This window comes from Penaeus vannamei, chromosome 6 (genome assembly GCF_042767895.1).
Source record: "Penaeus vannamei isolate JL-2024 chromosome 6, ASM4276789v1, whole genome shotgun sequence".
NCBI classification, from domain to species: Eukaryota; Metazoa; Arthropoda; class Malacostraca; order Decapoda; family Penaeidae; genus Penaeus; species Penaeus vannamei.
The window spans coordinates 19,093,354-19,106,947 of NC_091554.1; the positions used below are offsets into that span (position 1 = coordinate 19,093,354).

Here is a 13,594-nt window from a genome sequence, read left to right on the forward strand (position 1 = left end):
CCGTCCTTGTCCTTATCATCACCATCGTTATCGTCATTGTCATCATCATCATTATCAGTATTTATTGTGTTTTATTGTTGTTGTTGTTGTTGTTATTATTATTATTATTATTATTATTATTATTATTATTATTATTATTATTATTATTATTATTATTATTATTATTATTATTATTATTATTATTATTATTATTATTATTGTTATTATTATCATTTTTAGTATAATGTTACTATTTGTTATTGTTTTTTTGTATTTTAGTATTGTTCCTCTTATTATTGTTTTTATAATTATTTTATTATTGTTATTATTATTATTATTATTTCTGTTATTATTATCATTGTTAGTAGTAGTAATAGTATTGGCGGTGATGGTAGTGGTATCGGTGATGTTAGTATTAGTAGAAGTAATCTCTGCCCTCTGATGTAAATATGAATAATATAAATACTTACTCTGATGTTGCAGCTTCATAATTCTAAGATATTTACATGACTTATCGCGGCTCATCAGTTTTTAGTCATGGCAACAGAGGAACTCTTGGCATCAATAGAAATTTATCAAAACCAGGTTTGTCATTAATTGTGTTTAGTGTCTTAGTAAAAGCTACTACTGTTAGTCAGCTTATATGGAAAGAATACATTGGATAAGATATTTGCATATGATGTAAAGTGACACTGAATTTCTAATTATTTTATTAAGATTTTGATAAGTGATTAATTTATTGCACTGTGCAAAGAATATGTACATTGTAGTTCTAAGTAGCATTGAAATGATTTCGTATGTTTATTGCATTGATTTTATTTCCACTAGTAACCAAATACTAGTGATTTATGAATTTACATTTTCTTAGTTGAAGGAGATTGAAGGGGCACTGTCATCAGCTGAGGAGGCAGAGAAACAGCAGCTTCAGGAACTTCAGGCAAACCTCTTGCAGCTGCTAGACCTTACTTTGCAGCAGCTGAACCAGCAGTCACAACTAAAAGGGGAGGAGGAGCCTCAACAGCACACTTCAGGCAGTCGAAATTCAGATGACTCCAGTCAGTCGGCCTCTGACAAATCTTCTTCATCTTGCAGTGATAAGAATTTAGATGATGAATTTGCATTGTTTCAGGTGATTATGTGATAGAATTAGAAATTCTTGTTTTTCTCCATTGATGAATTTATTGAATCTATGTCTGGCTTGGTAGCCTAAAATTTTGAATAGTTCAATATGTTGTTTTGTGTATGTAAATGCATGACTGCTGTGTTTATTATTATAATACCATATTTATCTATTGCAAAACTTTAGTACCAAGAGTTCTCATCAGTGTTTTGCTATCTATATACACTGTCTTTACATGTCATAAACATATTTGTCTTTTGGGTTGAATTAATATTTTCCTAGAACGTATTTATAAATTAAAAAATGTCTGATGTCACTTTTGTTTCTCTTTTGCCAGTCAGAGATTGCAGACATTGCAGGTACGGCAGATGAGGAGGAGAAGGCAGATTCTAAATACTCCAAGGCAGAACTGCTGGCTGTAGAGGGAACACACTGCCGTGCCCCTTTTGTTGAGAAGTGGGGCGGCCACACATATCATAATGCAGTTGTCCTCAGCTTTGTCACACAGGATGATGGAGACATTGACTTGAATGAACCTGAGGTCAGTAGAATGCAAGTTTGGAGCATATATCTGTGTGTGTGTGTGGGGGGGGGGTGTATGGGTGTGTACGTATGTGTGTGTGTGTACGTGTGTGTGGGTGTGTACGTATGTGTGTGTATGTGTATGTATGTGTGTATGTATATACATATTTGTAAATATACTTTTATGTATAGTTCCCCACTGTTTTAACTTGACATTTTCTTCTGTTATTATAGTCTAATTTTAGCTGTATTATTGATGTGTATGTCACTCTGCAATCATTAACTACCAAAGTCTTTCTTTCTTTCTCTTTCGTAGGTCCAAGTGCTGTTTAGTCAGCCAACCTGCAGAGAAATGTTAACTTGTCGTTTTTTCTTGTCTGGAAGGTGCAAATATTCAGACGATAAGTGTCGTTTCTCTCATGGGATGAAGGTGCCATTTTGTGATATTAAGGAATATAGGTTGGCCAATTTACTTTTTGCTGTGAAGTATTTATTTATGGAAGTATTTAACTTGCAGTGGGATGTAATTGTACTCTGTATGAGTTTATATCTTTTATTATGAAGTGTAAATGTGTGAAAAATAAATACATTTTGGAAAATTCATTTAAATTTTAATTAATGTGATTTGATAAGAAAAGTATTCTGTGAGTATCTGGACATAAAAAACTCCTTTTAGAGTTTGATATTATACAACACAACTTTAATGTGGATGGGTCTTATTTCGTAGTTGCATTGGATAACTGCAACTCAATGATGTTACGCAAATATAATGATATATAATGGGGTCCATGTTTCTCTTTAGGAAGCCAGAATTTGGCATTCTTTTTTTGTATTAAGTTGTATCTTTTATAACTTGATAAAGTTACATAGATATATTAGTTTAGAATATGTTCTTTGCATTCACTTTGTTTCTTACTAGGGAGCCAGACCTCAGTGGTCTAGACTCTGGGAGCCGTGTCTTGGTACAGCACACAGATGACCTCTGGACAAATGCCACCGTGCAGGATATACTGGAGGATAGATCAGCCTTTTGCGTGAAATTGGACCATAGTAAAGCAGTGGCTGAAGTAAAACCCAACCAGATTATTCCCCTTCACCATGAAGAAGAGGACACTGAGGTGAGAAATTTTGTATGAGATGGACAGACAGACAGACATAGATTTTCTGTAAGTACAATTGTTTATTTGTGCCAGGGTGGTAAAATGGTCACCATTTTCCAGTTTTACCATGCATCATTCATTCTTTCTCATTTCCTTTCTTATTATCAACTGAACCTGTTTACTTTTAGGTTTTTATATCTTTTATCTCTGATGTATACAGTTTTTATATTTAATGCCACTGATTCCTTTATAAAACCTTACCCTATTTTTTTCTACAGAAATATGAAGCTGACAGTCCTAGTGAGGAAGACAGCAGTGATGATGAAAGAACAGTGTTTGTCCCAACAACAAACTGGTTACAGAATTCATTTTCACAGCGACTTGGCGAGTGGGAAAAGCATACTAATGTAAGCTTTGTAGTATTGGGCTCTTCTGAAAATTCATATTTTGTTGCGCTATTGTGCAGGCTTTCCACCTATATTGCATGCATATGGAGCACCTTATATATGAAGACGGTATCGGCCATTTTCATTTAGCTAATTTCTGTTGTGTGCTATGAATGATCTGTTCGACTAGAATATTTTTTATCAATAAATTAAATTAAAGAAGTCTGTGTGAACATAATTTAATACTCTAGAATGCTTCTCTTTAGAATTTGGTAGATTTCTTTACATGATTATATAGTTTTGAAAGCTAATTGATATGAATGAGAATGCTTGTGCGGTTTTGAGACCTAACTCGGACAGCGCCATGTTTGTTAACATAGGCACTTTGTTTGTTGTCTCTGTAGCAGTAATGTTTTACCATTGTGATAGGGTCAGAAATTTTTCATTCAAAAAGTTTATGGAGGAATGCAAAAATTAACAGAAAAAATACGTAATATTTAGTCATATTTTTTTCTTTTCCTTTCTCTACATACTAACCACTCCTATCTCTAACTTCAGGGCATTGCTTCGAAACTGATGGCCAAAATGGGCTATGTTATAGGGACAGGCTTGGGCCCAACAGGTGAAGGACGAGTAGAACCTGTTTCTGCATATGTTTATCCTCAGGGAGTTTCTCTTGGTGAGTTTGTTTTTTTTAGTATGCAATGTTACCTTTTTGTGGGGTAAGATATGATTGCTTGTCAGGGAAATGAACTGTGATTGCAAAATACAGACAGACCTCTAGGAATTGACATAGTTATTACTGGAGGTCCATGAGCCAAGTTTAACATTGAAGATAATTCCAGTGCAAGATGTGTAATGACTCAAGATATTAAAAAGATAAAATTCTGAATTTAATATTTCTATATGCTTAGCTGTTACATTTTCAATTTAGTATGGCAACAGTAGTTGCTTGACATTTATCACAAGCTTTTATTAACTATTGTAAAAGACACCTTGTAGTTGTTGGGGACACCTTGTTTTGTGAGGGTAGAAGATATTGAAAAATGACTGCATTGTTTTCTATAAGCTTTACTTTAATTACAATTATATGCATATGCATATACACATTCCCCTACTTACAAGTAAGCCATGTCCACCAATTCAGTTCATGTATCAGTGAAAGACAAGACAAGACAAGACAAGACAAGACAAGACAAGACAAGACAAGACAAGACAAGACAAGACAAGACAAGACAAGACAAGACAAGACAAGACAAGACAAGACAAGACAAGACAAGACAAGACAAGACAAGACAAGACAAGACAAGACAAGACAAAAGACAAGACAAAAGACAAGACAAAAGACAAGACAAAAGACAAGACAAAAGACAAGACAAAAGACAAGACAAAAGACAAGACAAAAGACAAGACAAAAGACAAGACAAAAGACAAGACAAAAGACAAGACAAGACAAGACAAGACAAGACAAGACAAGACAAAGACATATATTATTGTAAAGTATTATTTTTTCTTTCTTTTATAATGCTACTATATAAATTTCATTTTGAACTCTTTCAGTTAAGAGATGAAATTATTAAAATTATCATTGTTGTTAGGTCTTAATACTGGCAAGTTAAAGTTATCCTGTAAACTTACTGGTGCACATTGTTTGTTAGGTTGGAGACTCCTGTGGTATTTTAAAACTTCTTGGATAGGTCCATCTTTGAGAGAATTTATTTTAGGTCAGAAGGGAAAAATCAATTATATGTTAGGCTATGCTTGTGTTGTAGCATTTTACAAGCAGGTTTTCTTGCTATTTTGTTATTTTGCCCAGCTAAAATGAAGAAAGAAAAACTTTCAAGAAAACAAGCCCAAAAGATGATAAATAAACATGTTTTGCAAAGTATGAATTACAAAAAGAAAGAGAGAAAATGAAACGATGGAAAAAAAAGAGAAGCGACAAAAAGGAGTAATCTGTGAGGTGTAGGTAGGACCTAGTCCCCTGTAGCATATGCAATAGAATAAAGGGAAGGCACCTGTTGTTAGTTAAACTGAGCAAGGAACTGGCAATTCTTCCATGCCCCCCAAGTGGTGAAGTCTCTTGAATTAACTGGTAAAGAAGACAGTGCATGGGCTAGGGTGTCAGTGGCAGCCAGATGGAGTGGGTATTTATTTTATATAGGTCTTATTTATAGGAATTAGTCATTAGTGTTGTGTGTGCATCACATATGATGTTGGGCAGTTAGGTGTGTGCTTAATCTTACATCTCAGAACACAGGAGTAACCAAACATTTTTTTTTTTTTTTTTTTTTTTTTTTTTTAATCCATTTTCAATGACAAAATTACCTGTTATAAGCCATTAAAGGATATTGTTTAAAAATTGATGACAAGGAGTGATTGTCACTGTCAGTGGAATTCTGACTTTGTGGTAAATATGAGTATTTAGGGCAAATTGGGAACATCAGTGTAATCAATAGGAACATCATACATTATGTGAAATTTTCAGGTATGCGGGGATTATTTTTTATGAAAGACTAACAATGACCAGTTATCTGGCATATTCACTATTAGAATTTTAATTGGATTACTCATATATTATGGCTGTATGATAATATCATATATGAGTGACCTCATATCATAGTGCAATGACATCATGATCTTGAGCATTCTCTCTTTTACACAACAATGGCAACATGATTATTATTCTAACACAGACTGTTCAGTCTTGATTTTTTATTTTATTTATTTATTTTTTTTTTTTATTGTTTTTTTTTTTTCATGATTTTTTGGGGGTCAGTGCATTGGCCTAGGATTACCTTAAATTGACAAACCTGGGGCGGTATTCACAAAAGGACTATGACTTTTCTTTTGTCTATGATTTGCTCCATTGCCACATCTCAAATTAAGGTTGCTAATTATAATAAACATTTATATCGTTATATATCCTTTTTTTCAATAATCATTTGTAATAATATGACAAGGTTGATATTGCCACAAATCTTACTTATATTATGTCGGTAATTTTACAACTTTATAATATCTAATGTGATGTAGCATCCTACTTTTACTATCATTGTATAGCTATTTGTATTTTCTAATAAAATGTATCAATAAAAATGTAGGAGACGGCTCAATTAATGTTTGATAGTTTATCAAAAGAGGCCTTTTCTTGTTATTTTTAAAGTGAAATAATCTTCACTAGAGGAAAATTTGCATAAGAAGAAATTAAAAACAGTCCTTACATGTAAGCACAAAATTAAAGACAGCCTTTATGTTTGTAAACAGAAAATATCTGTAAAATATAAAAAACAGCTAAATTAACATTTGATAGTATATCAATAAATCTTACTTCTTAAATGATAATATTACACATTTTATACATTTAACTGTAACTTGGGCAACCATACCTTTGTTGCCATTGCATCAGCTATAAATCCATGCAGCGCCATTTGTATTTTCAAATAGAAACATGCTTTCAAAATGTTGAAAAGGGATCAAATAATAAGAGGACAATTTATCAAAATGAGCCTCCAAAGTCTATTTGACATTACTGTTGTATGATTATCTTCACCTGTCTTTGACTCCCCATGAAAATGTCTTTGACAGGCAGTTTTTGTCTGTGACTTGGCTGCAGGTATATGTCAGGTGTGGAAGGGTCCCACGCGCATTGGGACTGTCTTTCAAACTGCAATGGAAATTACATACATTTGAAGATAATCCTGTATCAAATATGATATAATCAAATATTAATTTTGTTGTTTATTCCATTTTACTGATATTTTCTATTCACAAATGTAAAGACTCTCATAAGCACTGTCTTTAATATGTTCTTATGCCAATTTTCCTCAGTTGAAGATTATTCTGCTTTGAAAATAACAAGAAAAGGTTCAAGGCCTCTTTTGATAAATTATCAACATTAATTGAGCTGTCTCCTACATTTTCATTGCTGTATTTTATTAAAGATTACAAATAGTGATAAAATGACAATAAAAGTAGGATATCACATCACATTTAGATATTGAAAATTTGTAAAATTTCTGATATAATACAGTTAAGATTTATTGCAATATTTACCTTGACATGTTATTACAATAAATTCAAAAGAAGGTATATTACAATATAAGTGGTTATTATAAATAGCAGCATTAAATTTGAGATGTGGCAACCAAGCAAATCATAGACAGAATCACAAAGAAAAGTCATAGAACTTTTGTGAATACTGCCCCTGGTATCCATGGAAAGATTAAGTTGAAATAAAAAGGCCCTTGGTCGTGAAAAATTTGGGAACTATATATACCCCATTTTTGCCAGGTAATTGTACTGCACACTGTATTTTTTTGTGAATTTAGTTTACACATAGATGGTTCCACAAGTGTATAGGCACCAAAGTCAATTAGTAGGCCTATTTAACCTCACCTGGTATTGCTATTGTTTGAACTTTCTAATTTTTTCTAGTGTTAAGAGATCTGTATAACATGACCCTCAGTCAAAAAAATTGTGAGGGGCTAGGTGACAGGAATATACTGTCATGGAAAAATTCAGCTGCAGAATGAGGTGATGGGAATGACTCGCCATGAGTGCACAAAGCTCTTTGAGGGTGATAAGTTTCAGGAAGGGGCTCTTGCTTTATAAATGAGTAATGAAGGTGTTATGTACCATCTCTAAGCCTTGTTTGGAAGAGTACCAACTCGAGGTAGGAGACTTTCCATGCTCAGGTTCCTATTCCTGTGCACCAGTGATCAGCAGTGCAGGATATGTTACATAATAATGAATAATATGAAAATATCTAAAAATTGCATAAATGACACAAAGTTTTTTGTTATTGTACAGAAAAATAGACTACCTAGAGAGATAATATAGAGTCTACCCAAGGAAAACATTCTGTTGCCAGCTTAATATAACTTATCAATTGACAGATATAGACCTTGAAAAATGGCCAAAAAGCAAAAAGCACTTTTGCAGAAAATGAGGTAACATTGCAAAGGTAAGATAGGGAGTCTTGATATCGTATGAGTGTTCGTGTGGGCCAGGCCTACATGACACACACCCAAGAGTCAGCACTGAAGTAAGCCTAAGCCTAATACCCAGATTTTGGTCTATGTGTCCATGTAATCCCATTAATATTGCTTTCATGGAGGACTTCAGAGATGGAGACTGAGACCCAATGTTAGGGTTCTCCCCTACCTCAGGCCTCAGCTCTTGGCTCAGCCAATTTTGCATGGTCCTTTCCTCTTCCCCTTTCCTTTTCCTTCTCTTCTCCAACACCTTCCATTCATTTCCTAAGAAGTGAGAGACATGATGAAAGGATAAAAGGCCTTTATCAACTAGCCCCACTGACTAAATTTTGGTTCCTTGACCCCTTGGTCTCCTTTGATTATGACTGAACATTGTTACTCCTACCCTCTCCTCAGTACCTGTTGTCACTTCAGTCCATTCCAAGTCACCCACAGAGGGCATTACCCAGCCTTCAGAAAACATTGATTTCTCTCTACCAACATCCTCCAAAACCTGTCATATTCAACCCCCCTCCTTTATTACTACTTTTCATCCTTATTGTCCACCTTCTCACAATACTACCTCACTCAGCACCACTCCCTCTTCCCCCTGTCCTTGTCCTTTAACTGCTTCTTCCTCTACAAAGCTTTGGAGTACTCTTTTTAGTCCAACTAAGTGGGATAATATTTTTATGATTCCCCATACAGGTCTGTACTCTGACCATATCCTTATTTTCCAACAATATCTCCAAAAACAAGTAGGCAAAGTTTCCTTACATAGCATTTCCAATCATTCACACCTTGTTACAGTTACATCCAAGTCTCAAGCTCATGTATTATCTACCCTGACTGACCTCACTTGCAAACCTATTCTTGCCCAACCTCACTACTCCCTGGCTACTTGTTCTGAAACTATTTACATATCCCGGCTGATTATCCTGTCTATGATAAAGATTGGTCAGACTATGAAAATGAACTGCTTGCCTGCTTCATTTTTGAATTTGTGAATTTTGAAATCTACCATCTTTCATCATAATTTTCATTATGAGGCAGTATCATTACAGTGCTACACTATTCCCCTCAGAGATGTAGGATTACATTGCCAAGATTACCTTCCATAGATGTGACCTCCCTTATGAAATTTATATTAGTAGAAAATCCTGCCCTCTCCAACCATATTGGCCTCTCCCACATCAATATCAGAAATGTTGGCATTTTGTCCAGTCGCTCAACAGCCACTGCCCTCTATGTGCCCAATCTGGCCATGATCATTCAATCTGCCTTGCACAATCAAGCACATATGCCATCTGTGGTTCCTCCTATAATATATTTTTTTATGGGTTGCCCAAACTACAAGTTCAAGTCTGAGCTGCAGTCTTCATATTCAAACTTGGTCTCATTTTACACAAAGCCAGGCAGGAAGCACACTGACAAGGTTTTTCTCTTGCTCCCTACTCCAATGCTGTCCTTCACTCTGCGCCTCCCCCTTCTCCCCAAGATGTTTCTATATCTCCCCCAGTATCTCTTCCTCCTACTACCTAATCTCTGCCTTACCTCATTTAATGTGCTGTGTGGTACAGTGGGAGCACTCTTGTCAAGCAATCTTGCTTTCCCATGATCAAATTCCTCACCACTAGTGGATGGTAACCCAACCATTCCTTTACACACAGGGTGATTTAGAAGCAAAATAAACAAACAGCCCGTCACACCAAGAATAACCATGGTAACTAGTGGAACTGAACTAAATTATTATTATTATAATTATTATTTCTTATGTTCACACTTCTACTCCCTCCTTCTCCCAGTCAATTTCTTTTGTCATTTGAATTCCAGACACTCCAATCTCTACTTCCCTAGTATGTACCCCTCTTCCTCCTTGCTTTAACCATTGCATCAGACACTAAAAGTTCCACCCCATCTTCTACACCTATTTCTTTCTCTTCTCCTCGTAAGAAGACATACATTTTTCAGATCTCAACAAATTCCCTTTCAGAAATGCTTGAAGACATTCAAAACATTCTAATCCACCCTCTCAGTCTCCCATTCCTTCTACACTAAAAGTGACTGTTGAGATCCATCCTTTTACTCATGTTCCCCTGTACACTGCTTCCTCCTACTCCTGAATCCTTGTCTCATTCTGGAATTCTTCCCTTAACATGTCTCAGAACGATTTTACCCTTATCACTCATTGTTTCATAAGAGTTCTTCTACACAGTAATATTCATGATTCCTGTTCTTACAGACCTGTATTGTCCATTTAACCTAATCTCTCTTTTTCCCCTCTTGCTAATATTGGCCTTACCCCATTTATTCACTCTCTCTACCCTTTTCATTACCATACTATCTTAAAGTGCTGTATAACTCTTGAGTGTAGCTTATGAGACTAAGTGTAATGCCCCTCTTAACCCTTATTGCTACTTTCCTTTCCTTTGATGTCAAGCACTCTTTATTTGCATCTTATTGCAGTGCCATCCGCAACTCAGGCGACAACAGCTAAGGCATTTCATGCCACCCACACCAATGGGTTAACCATTACCCATTGGTCTAAATGTGTGTAGAGCCATCTATGCATAAGCAAGATTAGTAAATTAAAATCACAATTAACTTGTCATGTATTTTTGCCACCCTAACAACAATGGGTTAAGCTAGTTTTAGCTTCAGGTAAAAGAAGAAAAGGTAATCAGTCCTTTTTCTTTTCTTTTTATAGTGGATATAGATATTTGAGATTCTAAACTTTGGAAATGTTGAAATTTAATTACTTTAGGTGTTATCATTTTGGTTATGTCCAAATAAAAAGGTATAGTTACCTCTGCCAACATGTGTTTTTGGTAGGATTGGTTGTTTTGTTGGTTCACAGGATAACTCAAAAAGTTATGAACAGATTTTTAGCAAATTTTTACCTTAGGTGTGTGTAAGCCCAACTTACATAGTGATCCAGGGTAGGATCCAGATCCAGGAATTTTTTTAATGATTGGTTCAGTGTAACTATTATTATTATTAGCATTGCAAGATAGAGACCATGTTTTGACACTTGAATCATTATCCTATTGCCTTGGCAGAAGTATGTGCGCTTTGAGTGCTTCTAATTCAATTTGTTTTTCATAAGAATAGTTTTGCAATTATTTGTTACAACAATACCAAATAGTTGCCATATAGATCTACCAGCAAGTTTGCCTCATGTATTAAAAAAAAAAAAAAAAAAAAAAAAAAAAAAAAAAAATATATATATATATATATATATATATATATATATATATATATATATATATATATATATATATATACATATATACATATATATATATATATATATATATATATATATATATATATGTTTGGCTCAGATCGTTGTATGGAGCTTCGTGAGGCTTCAAATGGTGAAGAGATGCTGCAGGTGGAGAAACGATTAGACAGACAACGCAGGATTGAAGAAGCGAAGTCTGTACAGGCAGCCGAGAGACTACGAGCCAGGACATCTGTTTTTGATATCATAAATAAGAAATTAGGGAGCAAAGGTATTCCTGTGTTTCTCTTTGACTTCATTCCTTGTACTATCTGTATTTTGCTAGTTGAATATGGAAGTAGAAACAAAAGAATTTATTTGCTGTCTCTAGTTCCAAGGTAACCTATCTTGTGCCATTATTCTTTTAAGTTTTAGGTTTTATTCTTTGCTATGTTGAATTTCCTACTATTATTGTTACTTAATTGTAAGAGTTCGGCATATTTCTCAAAGAAAAACATATTTTCCAGGACAAGAAACAGATGACAGTGAAGCAGTCCCAAAGCAACGTTTGAATGTCTGTAAGACAGTCCTTCAGAAAGACACTAACAAGGACCTAAACCGAAAGAATTACCAATTAAGTGAAAACATTCGTCAACTGCAAAGAGAGATTACCAAGTTGGAGGGATCACGAGATCGTCAGAGTGGAAACAAAACAGCTGCAGACATCATTAGCACCAAAATATTGGCCAAGAAAGCAGAACTACAGCGAGCACAGGATGCAGAGCGAAAGGTCCAAGGGGAGCAGCAAAGCAGAAGAGATGCTAAGAAATTTAGTGTGTTCTAAAAGGGTTATTGTTCATGTTAGAATCAACTCACCTCATATGTATATATTTTCATGAATATGAATTTGCAGAATGTTTTTAATTGCGGTCCTATCTGGATTATCATTATTACTATTTATTATTACAAAGGTTTTCATTATTGTTGTCACATGTTACGTCTGTAGTATTTACCTCATGCTTTATGTTAAAGATAGATATAAGACAATTGTAAGCAACTATGAAATACATATACAATATAATGATAATGACAATAAATCTTTTTTAATAATTCTTTTATAGGAATCCTAACTTTGAAGGAGAGATTGTATTGATATATATTTTTCCCCCTCGTTTTTTTCATAATATATGTGACTGGAGACAAAGGTAGAAGTGATCAAAGAGGATGAATAACAATCATCAAAAAGGAAAGGCAATCAAGTTTGAGAAATACTAAGGCACATCAGGAAAGACAGTACATTTTTTTATATTTCCATGAATACCATCATATTCTAATTAGAAAATAAAAGAAAGCCATGCACTTGTGTGCAAGTGACTAATATAACTTTTCAGTAAAAAAAAATCTCTCACATCCAGTGTATAGTTGTATTGGAGAAATGAACCAATGAACTCTAAGATGAAAAGAGGTAAAATAATGCATATAATTTACTGTATTACTAATACCAGTACAGCTTGCCTATGAAATAACCAAGCTTACTTGCTTAATTGTTTCAGGGACACAAAAATTGAGTACTAGAAAGAAATTAAAATTATTTCCAACCATCAGTCTTTGCAAATATACTCTAGTGTTTTAAGATTTCTTGACTTCCCTTTGTAATAATAACACTGCTAGCTTCAGAATACTGTCCTTTATATTGCATCTAATTTCAAAACAAGATACTGGAAATTCTTCCCGTACTCTTGGATGTTCCAATTAGATCTTTTCTAATCAGCTGATACTTGATACTTATATTTGAATAAGTTTAGTATTTTTAAGTTCATATAAAATAATCTTGCTTTAACAACACAACGGTCTTCTCTCAGAGTCCTCAAGAATCTAGTGAGGACAGCTCAGATATTAAGGCCAGGAAGTTAGTTTTTTTTAGAAAACAAATCTAAGAATAGATTGCCAGATAACCATATTCCCTTTTATTAATGGATAATTATTTAAAATCTATACTTGATACTGGTGGTGCAAAATTTACCATCAAAATCAAAATACTGTCTCAGCCTCAGCACAAACTTCTATCCTAATATTGTATCATCTATAGTTCCCAACACAACGTCTGTACTAATGTGTAAGCAGAGCAGGTCAACTACACTTCCTTACTTTAAGGGGGTTGTCTGTTTTTTTTTTCCGATTTTTAAATTTTTCCTGGCAATTTTGATGAAACTCTCACCCTTTTTGAGTGAATTATAGTGTATTTGTCACTGAGGAAGGTACAGGAAAAATGTTAAAGGAAGGTTTGG

The 13,594-nt window shown here is 34.3% G+C and overlaps 1 protein-coding gene across 1 annotated transcript; it reads left to right on the forward strand.

Annotated features, from left to right (window-relative positions):
* The first annotated feature begins 406 nt into the window (after nucleotides 1–406).
* LOC113808360 (zinc finger CCCH-type with G patch domain-containing protein) lies at nucleotides 407–12,414 on the forward strand. Its single transcript, XM_027359768.2, has 9 exons — nucleotides 407–564; nucleotides 848–1,108; nucleotides 1,437–1,640; nucleotides 1,938–2,080; nucleotides 2,541–2,739; nucleotides 3,000–3,128; nucleotides 3,666–3,786; nucleotides 11,428–11,598; nucleotides 11,834–12,414. The coding sequence occupies exons 1-9, from the start codon at nucleotides 517–519 to the stop codon at nucleotides 12,148–12,150; spliced, it is 1,593 nt and encodes a 530-aa protein (XP_027215569.2). The 5' UTR covers nucleotides 407–516; the 3' UTR covers nucleotides 12,151–12,414.
* The last annotated feature ends 1,180 nt before the right edge of the window (nucleotides 12,415–13,594 follow it).